The sequence below is a fragment of the Scatophagus argus genome, chromosome 18, assembly GCF_020382885.2.
Source record: "Scatophagus argus isolate fScaArg1 chromosome 18, fScaArg1.pri, whole genome shotgun sequence".
NCBI lineage: Eukaryota > Metazoa > Chordata > Actinopteri > Scatophagidae > Scatophagus > Scatophagus argus.
This window is the reverse complement of record NC_058510.1, coordinates 19,510,276-19,529,863: the sequence shown is the minus strand read 5'-3', so window position 1 is coordinate 19,529,863 and position 19,588 is coordinate 19,510,276. Positions and strand designations below refer to the sequence as shown.

The window sequence follows — 19,588 nt, the reverse complement described above, 5'->3', positions numbered from 1 at the left end:
TGTGTGTTTGTTGGTGTGTGAAGTGTGAGTTTGGCAGCAGGGGCTACAGAGGACCTCCAGAGTTCAACAGTCTCACAGCTTCTGGGAAGAAGCTGCTCCTCAGTCTGGTGGTCCTGCTCTTGATGCTCCGCAGCCTCCTGCCTGAGGGGAGCAGGAACAGTTTGTTTGAGGGGTGGGTGGGGTCCTTCATGATGCAGGAGGCCCTTTTCCTCCTGCATCATGGAGGTGTAAATGTCTGTGGTGGTGGATAGGCTGTGTCCCACAGTCTTTTGTGCAGCTTTCACCACCCTCTGCAGAGCTTTTTTCTCTGCTGCAGAGCAGCTGCCGTGCCACACAGTGATGCAGGAGCACAGGACGCTCTCCACCACACATCTGTAGAAGGATGTCAGGACTGAGCTCCCCAGTCAGGCACGCCTCAGCCTCCTGAGGAAGTAGAGGCGCTGGTGTGCCTTCCTGATGAGGCAGGAAGTGTTGTTGCTCCAGGTGAGGTCGTCTGTTATGTGGACGCCCAGGTACCTGAAACTAGAGACCACTTCCACCGCTGTCCCTCCGATGTACAGGGGAGGAAGGGGGAGATGTCTGCCCCTTCTGAAGTCCACGATCATCTCCTTGGTCTTTTTCACGTTGATGCAGAGGTTGTTCTCTCTGCACCAACCCTCCAGGCCTTCCACCTCTTGCCTGTAGTCGGCCTCGTCGCTGTTGGCGATGCGTCCAACCACAGCTGTATCATCCGCAAACTTCACGATGAGGCAGCTCGGATGTTGCGCTGAGCAGTCGTGTGTTAGCAGGGTGAACAGGAGGGGGCTCAGCACACAGCCCTGGGGAGAGCCGGTGCTGAGGGTGATGGGGGAGGAGGAGATGTCATGGATCTTCACTGTTTGCGGCCTGTCTGTCAGGAAGTCCAGGACCCAATTGCAGAGGGTGGAGCTCAAACTGAGAGCACTGAGCTTGTGGATCAGTGTCTGCGGAATGATTGTGTTAAAGGCAGATGTGAAATCCACAAAGAGAAGGCGGACATAGGAGTCTTTATTCTCTAGGTGGGTGAGAGTTGTGTGGACCACAGAAGATATGGCATCCTCTGTGGATCGGTTCTTCCTATATGCATATTGGTGTGGGTCCACAGTGACGTCGATGCAGTCTTTGATGCGGGCCATGACCAGTCTCTCAAAGCACTTCATGACTATCGGAGTGAGCGCTACTGGCCGATAGTCATTCAGGCTCGTCACTGTGGAGGTCTTGGGAATGGGGATGATTGTAGCGGTCTTCAGACAGGTGGGGACCGTCGCCTGTTGGAGAGAGGTGTTGAAGATGTCCGTCAGTACCTCTGTGAGCTGATGTGCACAGCCCTTCAGCACCCGCCCCGGGATATTATCGGGACCTGCAGCTTTGTGTGGGTTTATCCTCTGGAGGGTCCTTCTGCTGGGGTCACACTGAGGGGCTCTTCACCAGGTGGGGGGGTGAGTCTGGTGCTGAGGGGGGCGTCCGGGTCCTCAAAGCGGGCAAAGAAGTTGTTGAGAGCTTCAGGCAGAGAGGGGTCCCTGGGGCATTGTGCATCTTTGGTGTTATAGTCTGTGATGCACTTAATGCCCCTCCACATGCTCCGTGGATCGTCGGACGCAAAGTGTCCCTGGATCCTCTGGGCGTATGCGGTCTTGGCCCTCTTCACTCCTGCCGTCAGCTCTCTTCTTGCCGCCCTGAGTGCCATTCTATCACCTGACCTAAACGCAGCATCCCTGGCTTTCAGCAGAGACCGGACCTCCGTGTTCAGCCAGGGTTTCTGGTTTGCGTAGGCCCGTCTGTACTGGGACAAAAAGATCACCTTTCACAGGCCTCTGCAGCAGCTTCTGAACCAGGCCGCTGCCCTGGTCAACGCAGAGAAGCTCCTGCAAGTGGAAGGTAACCCAGCGCCTTCCTGTCAGCTGTGCCTGGGAAAGCTGGTGATGCCATTTGGCCAGTACCAGAATGCCCCCATTTCACTCGTTGGGGACAAATGATGTGGGCCACATGAAGTTGTAAGCATATTATATTTAATACAATGGATTGTTCTTATTATTCATCTTTACTCACTATTACAGTTGCAGTGACATCAGCCATGACAGTACTTAATTGATGTTTATGATTCCAGCCTGCTTGACAAACACAGAGCAGGGGTCACTAGCTCAAATCCAAAGGGGGATATCAGAGAGCAGCCTGCAGCCACAGCCCGACCTGCGGCAAGGACAGAGCAGCCAAAAGCCGCAGCCTGACCTGTGGAGAGGACAAAGCAGCCAAAAGCCACTGCCCCACCTGCAGAGAGGACAGAGCAGCCAAAAGCTGCTGCCCGACCTGCGGAGAGAACAAAGCAGCCTAAAGTCAACAGCCAGCCCACAGAGTCCCCATCCACCTCCAAGGTTAATCTGAGTGATTCCCCTGTAAGTGATACTGAATATATGTGTATGCAATGTAAATGAGAACAATTTGCCTAACATGTTTTAATTTTACTTTGTACACAATGATAACCAAATTCTTTGTATGTGTTCTGTGTGTTGCAGGTGGAGCTAGAGGGTTGCGTGAAGATGAGGGAAGACACCAATGGAATCCCAGCAGCTTACATATCCCGGCTGAAGGAGGACACTGAGTGAGGGCTGTTCACACTCGTGCAGCTCTACAAGGGTTAGGTTCAGGTCAGGAGGCGAAAGGTGATGAAATCTAATCATAGGTTATTTTACCCACCTGAAGGAGTGCTCCTGGCTATGTCAGTGGGGCTCTGCCAACTCCACAGGCCTTTTTCCGGGTCGTTGTGTGGTACCCTGTCAGAGTGTGGACGAACTCCTTCACTCCTTACATGCAGTTTTGCTGCCATACCCGGGTATAACTTATTACAATGTATGTAGATGTGAAAGGAAATAAAGAGCACAGAAAGTCATATACTGCTACTGACCTTTGTTTGATTTGATTTTTTTCCCCCATATTTAATTTAGGTACATCACATCTGTGACATGTCCAGGTGGTACACAGTCATAACTGAGGTCCTCAGCTGTGGACCGTGTACCAATGCAGCCAGGAGCAGAGAAGGTGGCACAGTGGGTCAGCAGCATGCAGGGGAAGCCACCATTTTATCACAAGTTAGCAAGGCTCACCAAGCCGTGTTCCCTGCCACCTTCACCAGCAAGTGAGTATACTCTGTGTAATGCGTGCATGTAAGTACTACTCATTCTGTAAGCTACTACTCGTTCTGTAAGTCACTTTGGATGGATAGATAGATAGATAGATAGATAGAAATTCAAGGCGTTCAAAAGCGTCTGCTAAATGAAGTGTAATGTAACAAACTTGAAATTATTTACTCAGTTAACCTCACATTGACTGTGACTCTACCTATAGGTGTGGAGTGGAAAGGACTGCATTTGGGCACACATTCCAGGCCCCATGCACCTCCTCCAAGGAATCAAGGTTTTGCCGGTACAAAATCTCCCCACCTGCACACTCTGTGGCCAACACACTCAGGGACATAAAATATAAACACACACAAAATCCATTCTGTCCTGTTCAGATTGTAAATAGTATTTATTTTTATTACTTTTCATTCTTAAACATGTTCAATGATACTTTGTGCTGTTATTCTGTGTGTTTCCCCATCTCATACACTTTGTTCAATAAAGCTGTCAGTACTACATTACATAAGTTGTGGAACATCAATTCATAGGGACACAGAGTGCCAGATTACTTGCATGAAAGGACATTTACCTTCATTTATAGCTTTCTTCTATTATTGGACATTAACATTGTTAGAATTATAGGCATTGCCATTATTATGATTACCATTTTAACAGTCTGGTAGTGCTCTAATACAACAGTGCATACAGTTGTTCTCTTTTCTGATTTAAACCTGAACTGGCTAATATTACATGTAAGTATATTTAATATATATCATAAAGTTCTTAGACTTTCCCTGGGTTGAGCCATATTGTCAACTCCTCTTGTGGTCTCTTGTAGAATCCTGCAATGTAGGAATCTTAACTGTAATCATACACAAAGAACATTTTTAGGATCTGCTGCAAAGTACACACAGTATTACCTGATCCTTGATACCGCGGATACTGCAGAGCTAGCAAAGGGAAAAAGGTGCACTCAAGGGAAAAGCCTCTCCTTCTGTGCCTTTTCACACCCTTTAAAGCAGATTGGAAAGCATATGCCATGTGGATGGAGGAAAGTCAGAAAAGGAAGAGACAGCAGCTAAAGGGACAGATTAGGAAAGATGAGAAGGAAAAGGGAGCGATAGAACAAAAATCACACACACGCACAACATATTAACAAACAATTTCCTCTTCTTTCCGAGCTGAATCTTGGGAGGATCCATCCTGATCTGGACTCCGCTCCACCACCACCATACAACCCAGCTGCTGCACCACAAGAGCCTTCCCCAGCATCACAACAGGATGGAGCAGGGGCCAGCAGCAGGGGACCAGCAGATGGCACTAGAAGCAAGACGAGGGTGGTCAAGCAACCGAAAGCAGAAGGGGAAGAAGTAATACGGCATGACGCCAGGCCCCCTTTGCCAGAAACCCCCACAGAAACCCCCGCTGAACAGTCATACCCAATGATGAAGGTGGCAGGACCCAGCGGGGTAATGTTGGTCCACCGCCCATGGACAGAGGCAGACCTTACTGATGCCATTTCTTGCCTGCCCCCCCAGAGAAGAACTCAACTCAGTGGGTGAGAGAATTTGAACATTTTGCAGAGATTACAGACCAACCATGAGGGAATTGGACTAGCCCCATCGTACCTATAGGATCTAATAGTCACATATATTCCCAATAGAACACTCAGATCACAGAGTGTAGGTTTACTTCAGAATCAGAAAGACTTTATTGCCATTGTAAGTGAAGAGGTTTCACAGTACCAGGAATTTGTCTTGGTGATTGGTGCATACATAGAACGTATCAAGTAACATATAATAGAAGAATAAAATAAAATAGAATAAGGTAACACAAAATAAAATAAGTAAAATAAGTATGGTTCTGGAGGTAGTCCAAAAGTGAGGTAGTGCAGGGTGGAGTATAGTGCAAGTGGGTGAGGTAAAGTGCAAATGAACAGAAGGTGGATAATGACATGAGCAAAAATTGGTTACTAAGGTGCAGGGCAGCATGTTAGTCACTTGGTGTTCGACAGTCTAACAGCACAGGGGAAGAAACTGTTCTTGTGGCGTGAGGTTTTGGTCCGAATGGACCGTAACCTCCTGCCTGAAGGCAGTTCCCAGAATTCAGAAAAGTAGAACGGGAGGACGAGCATTTAGCTATCAGGCACCCTTACTGTGGAACCAGTTGCCAATCTGGGTTTGACAGGCAGACACCACCTCCACTTTTAAGACTAGACTTAAAACCTTTCTGTTTAGTAAAGCATATAGTTAGCCTCAAACAAAGTGTGTAGGGCTGGTAGGCATAGTTACAGTCACTTCTTGACAGACAGCCACAGGTAGAACAGGTGTGACTAACTGTTAATCTTTAATCTCTATCATAGCTATGCTGCTGGGGGACACAAACATGATCCACCAAGCAGCTCCCCCTCCTCCCCAATACCACCACAATCTCTACTCCCCCACCTCCTCTCCTCTTCTTCCTCTCCCCTCCTCTCCCCTCATCAGATTAACATATAATTCATTATTTTATGTGACTAACTGTGTGTCCAGTTGTCCTCGTAGTTTTGTGTCTCTCCCTCCCTTTCTTTCTCTCTCTGTATCTTTCTGCAGGTCTCTCTCCATCCAGATCTACATGTTGAACTGCATCCGGCCCTCTGACAAACCCAGTGTCTACTGTCAACATCTGCCCATGTCTTTATTCTATGTAGTGCTATTAGAACTAACTTAAACAACATATCAGCTAAAAAACAAATACATACAATACAATACAAATACATACAATCTCTCTCTCTCTCGCTCTATCCTCCTCTCTGTCCTGTCTACCTCTTCTCCCCCCCCCTTCACCCAACCGACTATCAGCAGGATAGTTCTCCCTTGTGAGCTGGGTCAAGGTTTCTTCCTATTAAAACGGAGTTTTTCCTTGTCACTGTCTGTTTGCTCGGGGGTTCAGACTCTGGGTCTCTGTAAAGCATCTAGAGACAATTTTGATTGTATACGGTGCTAGAGAAAATAAATTGAATTGAATTGAAGTGCAGAGGGTACTGTAAAAGAACTTTGGGCCTCAGTATCATAAAATCAGAGGTTATTTCACTGAAGCCAGGCTGCCTCTGCGCTTGAAAATCCCAGACTGGATACATAACGACAACCAAAAATACAGAGATGCAATTACAGCACTCGGTACGGATGTCCAGGCTGCGTTTTCAGTTTCACAGGATATCACTGCTCTGGAGATGATAAGTCAGGGCTCGGAAGAGACTGTGGGCACATTCTTGGCGCACCTCACAGTTGCCTTTGACTGTCACAGTGGCACGGAACACCCAGAGACTATGGGATGCCCCCCACTGTCTGCTTACTAATCAAACCTTAAAAGCTTGTTTCTGAGCAGAATGCACCCCTCACTGGCAGAAACCTGCCACTGCTCCTGCATTACCTGAAGAACATGTGGCTTAGCAGATATTTTACAACATGCTGAGCAGGAAGAAGACATTCAGAAACATCAGAATGCACTGAAGAAAAAGAAAAGACAGGAGAAACTGGATGAGGTCCAGCTGACCATGTACAATGCAATGACAGGTGGGGCACGAGGACGAGGCAGAGGCAGGTTTCGAAACAACGTGCGGGGCAGAGGGGGCAGCCACTGGGACCCAGAAGAATGTTTTAACTGTAGAGAAAAAGGACATTGGTCAAATGAGTGCCCCCACCATGAGGGAGGAAGGAGAACAGCCCAGAACCCCAGAAGAACAGGAGCCACCCAGGAGGAAGCAGGATGAGGTAACACACAAACACACTCGCACACCAGATAGGGACACAAACACAAGACTAGTATTGTTTGGAAAGAAAAATGATTCGAAACGGATTCCTGAAAGTGATGTATTTGCCTATGCAATGTATCATGATGAAGATTACAAAAAATTTCCTACGTTAACCTTATCTGTTGGAAGACATGATGTGACATGATGCAGACATGTAGATTCAGGAGCTACTACATCTCTTTTAACAACATCAGCCTTACCATTTGTTCCAAAACTCAATGGTAGAACTTGTTTAACTATTGACACGAGTGGACAGACATGTGAGGGACAGTTATTCGGTCCCTATCCACTGTGAACTGGATGATCAGATGACTAAACGCTCATTCATTGTTTCAAAGAACTCCCCGGTCAATATGCTGGGCAGGGACTTAATGTGCAGTTTTAGCATAACTCTCCACTCCACACCAGATGGTGTAAGTTTTGAAACAGGATGATCTAGGCTATCAATATCCAACACAAATGGTTAAATACAGCCCATTGGGACTGCTCTATGTCTATGAGTGGCAACTGTTACACGACTCACACACACACACACACACACTCCAGAGAGCCTGATGTCATTCACACACAGACACAGCACACAGGCAGGACACTACATGACACCACAGGAATTACATTGCACAGCACATATCAGTAAAGGGAAAGACACAGATTTTGAGAAAGGTTGGCATTGGAAGGTTGAGAAGCCAGAGAGGTTAACATTGACACATATCTACTGGACAAAGTGCAGTACTGCAGAACAGAGGATCCAAGAACAGTGTATAGCAAAACCAATAATGTATATCCTTTGGGCTAAACATAAGTATGATGTTGGACTGAAAGATGCAACACCTGTGGTAGTTCATTCTAAATCAGACTACAGGTCTAAAACAGTACCCCTTAAAACAAGAAGCCATAAATGGCATTACACTGGTGTTTGACTTTGATTACTTAAGGCGGGCATAATTGTCCCATGTGATGATTCACCAGTGCGCACTCCAATATTTCCTGTTAAAAAAAGTTAGAGATGAGGGTCGGCCGACACGGACTGTAACTAAAAAAAACAAGTTTTGAGCTTCCTAGTACTCAGAGGTGAGAGGCACCTCTCTCAGCCACAGTCTCAGCCACAGTCCATGGTAAACAATTGGCAGCTCACAACAAAGTCATATGCACTCCAGAAGCAAGGCCTTTGAAGATTTGAAAAGTGCACTTGGCTTGCCAAACCCAAACAAACCATTTGTACAGTTTGTGGACCAAAAAGGTGGATATGCCACTTCTGTCCTCTATCAAAAACATGGGGACAAACTTAGACCTTTTGCTTATTTTTCTATCCAGTAGCAACAGGGCTGCCTTTCTGCCTGAGAGCTGTAGCAGCTGCAGAGAAGACAATGACATCCTCCAGAGATTTTGAACTCACACTCATGGTCCCACATGCAGTGGGTCATATCACTCAACACAAAAGACTTCACATCTGTCTGCCCAGCGCTGGTTAAGATACCAACTCTTGTGCTTTTCCACATGCTCGCGAATTAGAAACAAGCATGGTTTGAGTCCGTTTGAGATTCATGGGAGGCCTCCAAACACAGGGCTTAGGCCAGGGACTCTCTTTAGACTCTAAGCTGTATGATGATGACATGTTAAACTACTGTGTAAGTCTCTCGGTTTCACTCTCCTCTCTCCACTCATGGGTAAAAACAACACCACTTAAAGCCTGGCGACTGGGTGATTATCAAAAACTTCAGGAGAAAGCACTGGAAACAGTGGCAGTTCAGAGGCCCCTTTCAGATCCTCCTTATCATTCAGACAGCTGTAAAGGTCGCTGGGAGAATCTCCTGGATCCACGCCAGCCACTGAAAGCGCATCCCGGAGCCAGAAGACACCCATCCATCGATGACTCCCAAGTCAGCGTAGAGTAGCGTGCCAAGCTACCAACGAACCTGAAGGTGAGCTGCCACCCACTATACACACACGACAAATAAGAGTGGGGCTGCATGGACCAACATGGCTACAGGTGGCAGTTGAGCCCGCCTTAGTCGCACCAGTGATTGACACAATACACATACTCTCCTGAGATTTACACTTGCACACACATGAGTAACCTTGAGTTGCCATGGCACCCATTCAGACACAATAACTGTTAGCCAGAAATCCAAATAATCATGTTCTCTGTGGCCTTGTTGTTATCTGTGAGCTGTTTCATATAAAAACGTTGCTGAGAATATTTTTTGCACTGTCTCCTTCTAGTGTGCCTATTGCTACTTTATTGGTTTCAGTCCTCTTGCAAGAGCTAAAATAAAATACATTTAGACAGTTTTCTTCTTTTCTCACAGTCTCTTAATTCCCCTCATTTTTTCCACCGCAATACCAAATGTGAAGAATAAGCCGTGCAGCCTACACTGCCTTCCTGAAAGTCTGAGTAGGCTGCACAGCCTGTTCTTCACAGCGCTATATAAATAATTGAACCATATTATATCTTATCTGACCAAGGACTGTGCCTATATGTTTTGGTGCCATTTCAATAAACTGAGCTTGTATGTTTCAATGTCTTGATGAGTGTGGCTGCAGAAAAAGACAAATGCAGTTAAGTATATATACATATACCCCAACTTGGAAAATGACATCATCTTTAATGTTGTTAATTATTTGCTTAACTTGCCTGACTTATTTGTGGTGCTGGCGCCCCACTACTTTCCTCCCAATGTCTCTCAACCATGCTCGCAATTCCAAGTTGAGGTTGAACAGCCCCGTTGCTAGCCATTTGGGTACCCTAAGCACAAATGCCTTGTGGTGCCATATCGTCACTAGTACCTAGCCTATTGAAATGATTTTTTCACGAGCCTGATTTTTTTTGGTGCCCCCACTGGCACTTGGTGCCCTACGCGCTGTGCGTAATGTGTGTGTGCAGAGTAACGGCGCTGGCGTTGAAAGCCTTCTGTTCAAGCCTCACACTTGAAGGGCTCATGCTCAAAATGTATTTGACAAATCCAACAACATCAGTGAGGTAGATTTCCTGTGTCGTCGGACTGAATCCATGCCCTTTGAGTTCAGCCACAAACCTTGGTGAAAATTGAATTGGGAAATTGGGATGGAGATGGGATTTTTGAGTTGGCCATGAACTGCAAAGACTGAATGATGTGAATTGCATGCCATATAGCGTTCTCTAGCATTTTCATTGTGGGGTTGGCACCTGCAACATGGCCTTGATAATCTCTGATCAATTTTTCTGAAGAGAAAGAATCCAGAAGCAAAATAATATCAGACAGTAGTTAACATCTATCTCTGACATCTACACTACTGACTGTGCAATGGAAATATGATGAAATATGGTATATTTACCATAAGCAGGTGTTAGTGATGGCGAATATGCCTTGAGGCCATTGTACTTAACAACCTGGAATAAAATAAAATGAAAGAAGCATCCAAACTAGCATCACAGGAAAAAGCCACTTATAATTTAGCAGTTAAATCAAACAAATAAGATAAAACTGGTTAGATAGTTAGTCAGATATATTCCTGAGGACCCCCTTACAATTCTGCACATCTGCTAAATGAAAAAAGGGCAAAAAGGCTCCTGTAGGTTTGTTGTTTTTATCAACACCGTCATTTTTTCTGTCCGACGGTGGTGAAAGAAAGTAAAATTTACATAAGTGATTTGTTGCACCAAATTTTTAAATTAAGTGGATGAGCAAAGTTAAATGTATTTGAGTGGAGAAAATCTTTTGTATTTTGTATGTATTTTTGAATACTTTCAATCTGTTTGTCTAAAACAGCCAAATTATTCATGTAATTGTTCCTTTAAATGAAAGAATGTGTTCATTTATGTCCAGAACTGTTATTCTTTATATTAAATGCAAATGATAATAGTTCTCAAAGAGCACATGTGACACAGCATAAAAATTAAATAAAAAGGAATATTCCACATTTAACATGTACTAAAGGTGCAGACACAAGGGTTTAAATGCTCTAAATCTATATCAGACCAAACCAAAATAGGAATCATTAACTTTCTATTGTGTGGTGTAATGGTGTTGACAAAAACGTTATGACAGGAAAAACACACATTTTATGTACAAATGACATAATTCTTTACTTACATTACTTAATTGTTGAGAATTATTTCAATAAACATGAGTATAGACTTAATTGTTTTGTAAAACAAACAGAAGATGATCAATATTTGGAGAGAAAAAAACATCGAGGAAGCAGTTCTTTATTTTGGCCACTTGGGGGCAGAAAAACTCTACGGCAAGCTAGTGTTCTAACTTCTAACAGATAAATGCAGATTACACTTCCACTTGAGACAAACTTCATGGTGCGACTGGACAATCTTTTACCCCAGCTGACATTTGTTTTCCCGAAAAAGGGAGGTGTTTCTGGCCAGAAACTATCTAAACATTTGTAAATCTGTGTATACAATGTTATGGATTTTTTTTTCATACATACTTCAGACACTGTGTAATTGTATTGTCCATATGAAGCCCCAGTTTGCATCATCACTAACAGCCTGGATTATTTGCAAAAATAATTTCTAAGGAAATGTATTGTCTTTTTAAGGCAATAACACCATATGGGGCAGAGATGCAGTCATGTGATCAGACAGGTGCCAGTTCAATCCTGTTTTCTCAGGTGGTGATAATAAAAGTTCAAGTGCTTTGAGCAAGGTGCTGACAGTCCTTAGCTCAGTGGCCAGAAAATCGGGGTTCTTTCTCTCTCTGTATCTTTCTGCAGGTCTCTCTCCATCCAGATCCACATGTTGAACTACAAACCCAGTGTCTACTGTCAACATCTGCCTATGTTGTTCTTCTATGTAGTGCTGTTATAACTAACTTGAACAACATATCAGCTAAAAAACAAATACATACAATACATAGTCTTCAGAATTCCAATTCCAATTATAACAACCTATCATGTTTGTCCTTTGTAATTTCTTATGTCTATTTCATGTATGTTTCTTTCTCTCTCTCTCTCTTTCATCCTCTCTATCCTGTCTACCTCTTCTTCTCCTCCTTCACCCAGCTGACTCTCTTTTTTATACATTAATAAACTATTTTTCCAGGTTTGACGATCCTCGACACATTGGCTGGAATGTAATTTTCTTTCCAGCTGTCTAGTTTTCTGTTTCAATATGTGTAGATTTGAATTGTACCAAGGAGCTACTCTCTTCTGGTCAATAACCTTCTTTTTCAGAGGGGCTACAGAATTATGGGTCCCAAGAAATGATGTTGCAGTGCTATCTACATAAACGTCTACCTGTGAGGGAGTGAAATTGGCATAGTTGCCCTCCATTGTATTAATATAGGGTAGCTCTGCTGGGACACGTTCTTTGAATTTAGATACAGCAGTGTCAGAAAGGTATCTGCTGTAGTGGATTTTTTTTCCAGGCAAAGTATAGTTTGCCAAAGTAAATTCAAATGTTATTAAGGAGTGGTCGGACAAGATAGGATTTTGGGGGAAAATTGTAAGGTGGTCAGCCTCAATGCCATAGGTTAGCACCAGGTCTGGGTATGATTAAAGGAGTGAGTGGGTTTATTTACCCTCGAGGGAAGCCAATTGAGTCTACCAGTGATCTGAATGCAGAAGCTAGACAGTCATTTTCAACATCCACACAAATGTTAAAGCCTTCCACTATGATAACTTTGTCTGACTTTATTGCTAAATATGATAGAAAGTCAGGGAATTCATTTAAGAACTCAGAATAAGGCGCTGGGGGACCACACCACAGCAAATAAAAGTGGTTTATCTGCTCTCCAGTCTGTGTGTGAGAAGCTAAGAGTAAGAGTTTCAAATGAATTGTATTTAGCAGTAGGTTTAGGCTTAATATGCAGATCGTGACTGATAAACTGCTGCCACTCCTCCTCCTCTATCAGTATTTCTGGGTACTTGGTAGTTAATGCAGCACGGAGGGGTCGATTCATTTAAACTGAGAAATTCATCCTGCTGCAACCGGGTTTCTGTGAGTGACATTACATCAATATGGTGATCGAGTATCAGATCATTTATTAGCAGAGATTTGGACATGAGGGACTGAATATTTAATAAACCACATTTAATACTTGGACTGGTTAACTAGAGTAGTTGTTTTGATTTTAACTATATTTTCATGAACAACTCTATGAACAACTCAGTTTCAATGGGGTGTGAAGAGGGTTGGGGGGGCGACAGTAGAAAGGAGCTTGCAGAAGGGTGTGTAAGACAGCAGCTCTGCCCCCTGGTCTGGAATCTGGGTGGTTGTCATGGCTTTTGGTGGTGTACAGAATTTACTATGTTCAAAGACAAGAGAGCTGCCCCATCCAAAGTAGGATGGATGCCACCTCTCCTAACCAGACCAGGTTTTCCCCAGAAACTTATCCAGTTGTCTATATAGGCCACGTTGTTTGCCGAACACCACCGAGACATCCAGCAATGAAGCGACCACATGCGACTAAACATGTGGTCACCAGCCAAATTGGGCAGGGGACCAGAGAAAACTATGGTGTCTATATCTACCACAACAGGAAGTGCCCAAAATTGACAACAAATTTCAAGAGGTCACTGAAGACCAATTTCTCTGCATGTAAAGACCAACAAACCAAACATCTAACCTTTACAGCCTTAAATGAAAAAAACTCTGAGTTGATCTCCAAGTGGAATCAAATTTTAACAGAAGAGTCACATAGACTGTACTGTCCAGTTTTCTGAAGCCCAACCCTTGTTATATGTGCAATACACAAAATATCCTACTACTCTGTATATAATTTCTATTTGCACAATTTAAGTTAATATTAACAATGTATATAGTGTCCATTTTGAAGGGTATATTTCTTTACTTCTTGATTTTCTATTCTTGTATTTCCATTTTTTTATTATTATTATTACTATTATTATATTACTATTTGTGGATTGGGTTTAATTACCATTTTATTTTATTTGTATCTTTTTAATGTTACTTTCCTCTTTATTTACCTGTACTGTGAAATGGAGCACTGCAATCCAACAATTTCCTGCAAGGGTTTAATAAAGGATTTTGATTCTGAAACTATTTCACGGGGGTTAACAAAAACATCAGTGGAATGAAATACTCGCCCCTGCCTACCTACATCGACATTGTGGTCCACTGTCTTTATATTACAATGTAAGAAAACCAACAACTCTCTCAGTTTCACAAACTGTGTGACCAAACATCAGTCAAGTCTTACCTGCAGACCACTGTGGAAAAACCTCTGGGGATTCTGATGAGGATTAAAGTCACTGTCAGTGTTGTGCTTCATTATTTGTAGCGAGGTATATCGTAATCTCGCGAGATTTGGAGAGCCAATCTGCGATGCTTTCCCAGGTGCTGAGTTGAAGCAAGACGTGCTAAATGGATGAGGCGAAACACAGGGAGACTTAATTGTGCAGTTAATGGACGTAGGAGGTAAGAAACTGATTATAACTTTATACTTACAATACTGTGTGCTTGTATGTCACGAAAACGAAAGGTACGAAAATTAAGAGCTCTTTTCCAAAACGCAATAAACGCCAAATTAAAAAAAATGAGTTCGTCATGCCATTCTGTACTGATCTTATTCACTGCTCCAGCATTTCATGACGAATCGCTACATTTCCTTGCTTAAAATGTACTGCAAGATGCAGTTTATTTCCAAACCGCGATGAGCGCCGAAACTATTTTTAGCCTAATGCGATATGTCCTCTCGACCAATCAGAATTTGGTGAGCGTTAGACGCAATCCAACACGGCGGCGCTCGTTTGTTTTCAGTCTTTAAAATGAACAGTTTTGACAGTATAGATGAGCCAGTGAGGTCAACACCTGGGGGTAGAAATCGCGACAAGCATGTGAACTTGACATGGAAAGTAATGATAAAAATACTACCCTACTGATGGCATTGTTATAGAGCTCGAAAGTGTGACGTAGCGGGGTGTAAAAACCGCAATGCATTGTGGGTTTTGTGGGCAACTGAAAGGTGTGTTTACGTCGGCTACAATAAAATAAAACAAAACAAAAAAAACGATGGGGTGAGATTTCTCTCATTTCCAACGTGGAAGCAAAGCCAGGGGAATGGCTGGGATAGCAACCGTGAGACGACCAAACATCGCTTTCCTCGCAATCACCCGACACATGTTACTGTGTTCACGACATTTTCAGACTGGTGTCGGTGGTGTTTTTTCTGAAAATAAAATGAATGGCTGTTAATTTTTCTCTGCTTATTTCTATTTATCCTTAACATGTCATTGATATGTCATAAAAATCTCCTCACCTGCTACTTCCTCATATGACGACAAACACCAGGCCTGCACTTTACAAAGACAGTTAATAAAACTGTGCCTGATAGTGATAATAAATATTGTAGTTCAGTAGCAATATCTGAAATATATATATGTATATATGTTATTCCAACTATTTTAATTGAGCTATAAGAAGTCCTCTATGAGACCATGCCATTTACTCAAGCAATAATGTCTGAACACTTCTTGTTTTTAAAGCTTTTCAGTTTATTACAAACATTATTGTGCAGTGCAGTGACACTGTTGAAATTCCAGTAACAGTGCAAATGAGGTAACAAATGAAAATACAAAGTGCAAACCCAGATAAATATCACTGCACTTGCTCATATGGATCAATTCCACCAATTTTACTATTTTTTTCGAGGTACCAAGCCTTTGGAACAAGGTCCAGCTTGTCTCGTTACAGTCCATTGTTGTCTCTTTTGTGCAGTCCATTTTTTCCTGGTGTGTCTCTCTCTCTCTCTCAGCACTGTATCTAAGTGATGTACAAACAAAAAACTTTTGCACGCAAAAATGGCACACAATGTGCACAATGCATTGCGAGATCACGTGCCCTTTCGAGCCCAATGGAGCACGGGTAGGGAAGCTAAGTGTGTGTGCATGCGCGCACGCGCACACGCGTGAGTGACTCGTAATGGCTTTGAGGTTAATAAAAACTGTTGGATGTCTGTAAAGACGAGAGACAGAGAGAGAGAGAGAGATAGTGAGGTGGTAGGTCTGAAGAGAAGAGAGAGTGAAAAGTGAAAGGTAGGTTCTCCCTTCTGGAGAGAGGAGGGAGAGAGAGAGGCTTTAGGTCATCTGTAAAGAAGAGGGAGAGGGAGAGTGGCTTTTAAAATTATTTGTTGTATGTGGTGGACAATATATTAAAGAAAAAAAGACATAAACCATCTGTTTTTTAAAAAAGGAAGGATTTATAGTGCTTTGAAAAAAAATAAAATAAACTGTGAATTTACAAACAATATTGTTTTTTGATTTAACAGTCATTGTTCAACATGCTCAGACTGAGCCAACAAACCGTTTTAACAGGATGAATTGAATATTATCAAAATGTGTGGGTCTAGTAGTCTAGTCTAGTTTTCAGAGGGCTCTTTTAGACTTTGACAAGGCTTTTACCCTAAACATTGAAGTACAGAAATAAAGGGTAATATTGCAGTAGCATATTCAAGTATTGTGTTCTAAAATACAAATGTATTATTATTTCTATCACACCCTACAGATCACATTGATGTTAATCCTTCAAGCCCCCAAACATTTCCATGGCTTTGGTCTTGCTCATCGGTCTGGTGTCAGTACTTTTTACATCCACCTGTGGATTGAATTTAACCAGCCCCTCTTCTGAATACCAAGCAGCGCTAGGACATGACATCAGCCTCAGATGCCATTTCACCCTTGCTTCTGTGGATGTTGGCGACTTGGAGATTGAGTGGACGGTCAACCGTTCAGATGGTCAAGAGGAAGAGGAACACCTCATCTGTTACACTGAGAACGTACTACACCACTTCACTGGTTTTGAAGGCCGAGTCCACTTTTCCTCTCCAGATCCCCAAGATGGAGATGCTTCACTAACCATTAAACGTGTTAAGATTACAGACAAAGGTACTTATCAATGTACAGTAAAAAAGTTTCGAGAAGTCCAAAGCAGTCAGATTAAGCTGATGGTAATGGAGGAGGTGCCTGTTCCAGTTTATGGTTCCGATGGTGGCACTGAGTCTGATGTGGACTTAAAGCTGAGGAACAAGTCTTCACTAATCACCACCTTCCCTGCAAACTACAGTTTGTTGCCATCCACCGAAACTTCTGCAAGCTCTCATGATGACTTGTCTTCACAAGACAATGCAAAAACCACCACAGGAACCACCACTGTAATCACCACAGGAACCATCACAGGAACCTACCCTCACACACTCCAGGCAACTACTGTTGTGGTAATGATGTCAGTATTCAACCAAGTTTTTGGAATGGTCCATGACACTGCTGAAACCCACACGGTTCACTTGAACCTCACCACGGAATCTCAAAACACTTCATCACTGGATGGGGCAGTATCAATCGCAGTGGCTGTTCCCATTACTTTCATTATCATAATTTCGGCAGGCATAATTTTCCGCTGCTGGAAACAAAAAAAACAGCAGAAGTCTGATGAAGAAAATGTCTCAGCTGATGAAGAGAGGTTTGTCCCTGCACAGCCAGAAATGATCACGGTAATGAAGGAATTTGATGTAGCAGTAATTACAGTTCCTGTTTTGTAAAATAATTCAATAAATAAAATAATTCAGTAAATAATTTTTTATGTTAAAGATGGTAGACTGTATAGAGAACACATGGAATTTGTGGGAGAAGATGGGCATGGAACTTGAAGACATAACCAAAACCCTTATGAAAATTAAGGTGAGTGGTAAACCTCATTAAGGTTAAGGGTAGAAGCTTGATTTATTGTTCATAAAATTTTAACTAGGTCCCTTTTATGTCAGAAATGTAAATGTCATTTTTGTCCTTGACAGGAGGAGGATTCTACAGAAGAGATACCTGAAACAAATGTGGATTATGAGGGTAAGAACTTGAGCTGAGAAATCATATTTCACTGCAGTATTGAATTTAAGGGATTGTGGCGTGCAAGCAAAATCTTCCATTCAATTAAAATAGCTCTGTTTCTCTCTTTTGCTTTGTAGATGGAGAAGTTATGGGAGCATTACTTTCAAAGATGACCAGCTTGTGAGCTTTAATTCAGGCCAGAGAAAGGCTTCTGTTAGTTTAAGTGTAAGTTTGGTTTCATCACAAAGGTATACTGAGAAAATGGATGGAAGTTTTTTACAGGGCCACTTGGGGCCATCACTCATTTGAAAATGATTGTAATATTAATATTAATGTAATGTTACATTATGTACTGACATAGTGCATCACAGCTAGAATTTGGTTGTTATTGCATGGTCACATGAAAATGTTGATCTTCAACAGCTATCATACAAAGATAGTGGGAAATTTTGATTTGTTGGCTTTTTTTCCATGGGTATACTTAGATAGTGGACCAAAGCCTGTGTATACTGAGATATTGGATGCTAATACTTCATAAGTATGGATACAGAGATGTTGGATCGCACAAAGTGGTATGTATAGAGATGCTGGGTGTTTTTCCATAGGTATACTGAGATAGTGGATGCTAATACTTCATTAACAAAGATATGGAGATTGTGTTATATATGCAGTGTTATGCTATGGTTATACTGACAAGCTGTAAACTGGTAATAGCTTTTCTGGTTAGTTCTGAAGTTATTTTAGATTTTGAGAAGGTTTTTGTCTAAATGGTTTTGTCACGAGAAATATTACAGTGGTATACTGAAAGGGGGATGAGATATTTGATCTGGCTGTCATTGCTAATCAAAATGTCATAAAATGTTTGCATTGCAATAAAGCATATTTGGTTGGTTATTTTCAAGCTGCAAATCATGGTTTTGGATGTCAGAGTTATGCATAGTTGCATGCCCTTACAGTGGATACCAGGATCCAGTATAATTTTCCATAATGGTATTGGATTCCAGAGTACTGTGTTGATGTTTGATGCAAGGATCCAGTGTAATAGCATGCTAATGTTGGATAAAATAAGATAAGATAAGATAGGTTTATTTGTCACACACACAATCATACACGGTACAATGTGCAGTGAACTTCTTTATGTCCCTGCTACCAAAAAATAGGTAAATAAAAAAATTAAATTTAAATATTGCAAAAGAGAACGCTTGTAAAAAAAAATAATAAAATTAAAATTAAATTTCAAAAAAGTGAAAATGTGCAGTATTTACATCTAGTGCATGTAGTGCAGGTGGGAGTGGGATTGTCCAGATTAACACTCACTGTTGAGCAGACGGATGGCCTGGGGGAAGAAGCTTTTCCTCATCCTCTCAGTGTTGGTTCTCAGGCAGCAGAACCGACGGCCTGATGGCTACAGGGAGAGGAGTGAGTGTCCGGGGTGATGGGGCTGCCTGAGGATCTTCTCGGCTCTCGACCTGCATCGTTTGGTGTAAATGTCCTGCAGGTCGGGTAAAGTTGTTCTGTAAAGTTGAGGGGGGATGAGTTATAGGGGCCCACGCGTACCACCTGTTGTCTGCCAGTAAGGAAGCTGTGGATCCACCTGCACAGGGAGGAGTTCAGTCCAAGATCACACAGCTTGGTTACCAGCCTGGAGGGGACTATGGTATTGAATGCTGAGCTGTAGTCCACAAACAGCACTCTCACATAGTTCCCCATCCTAGTGTCTACGTGGGAAAGTGTATACCAGGATCTATATTAATTGTGTGTGTTAATGTTGGATGCCAGCATCCTGTGTGATATCATACCCTGATGTTGGATGCAGGGATCCATTATAATTGTATGTGTCAATATTGGATGCTGGGATCGAGTGTGATTACACCTGTCTGATGTTGGA

At 42.7% G+C, this 19,588-nt stretch overlaps 1 protein-coding gene and 1 long non-coding RNA gene across 4 annotated transcripts; both read left to right on the top strand.

The window, feature by feature from the left end:
- The first annotated feature begins 1,713 nt into the window (after positions 1-1,713).
- LOC124049871 lies at positions 1,714-9,365 on the top strand. Of its 3 annotated transcripts, XR_006841493.1 has the most exons (7): positions 1,714-2,012; positions 2,126-2,411; positions 2,532-2,663; positions 2,961-3,151; positions 3,361-4,692; positions 6,689-6,886; positions 8,710-8,812. It is a non-coding gene; the product is annotated as an uncharacterized LOC124049871 (long non-coding RNA). The 3 variants fall into 3 exon arrangements; XR_006841492.1 differs by having other exon boundaries at positions 2,532-3,151; positions 8,617-9,365; XR_006841491.1 differs by having other exon boundaries at positions 2,532-3,151.
- A 4,604-nt stretch (positions 9,366-13,969) lies between these two features.
- Positions 13,970-17,417, top strand: LOC124049992 (coxsackievirus and adenovirus receptor homolog). The gene is made up of 2 exons (XM_046372154.1): positions 13,970-14,299; positions 16,385-17,417. The coding sequence occupies exon 2, from the start codon at positions 16,425-16,427 to the stop codon at positions 17,415-17,417; it is 993 nt and encodes a 330-aa protein (XP_046228110.1). The 5' UTR covers positions 13,970-14,299; positions 16,385-16,424.
- Positions 17,418-19,588: the final 2,171 nt, after the last annotated feature.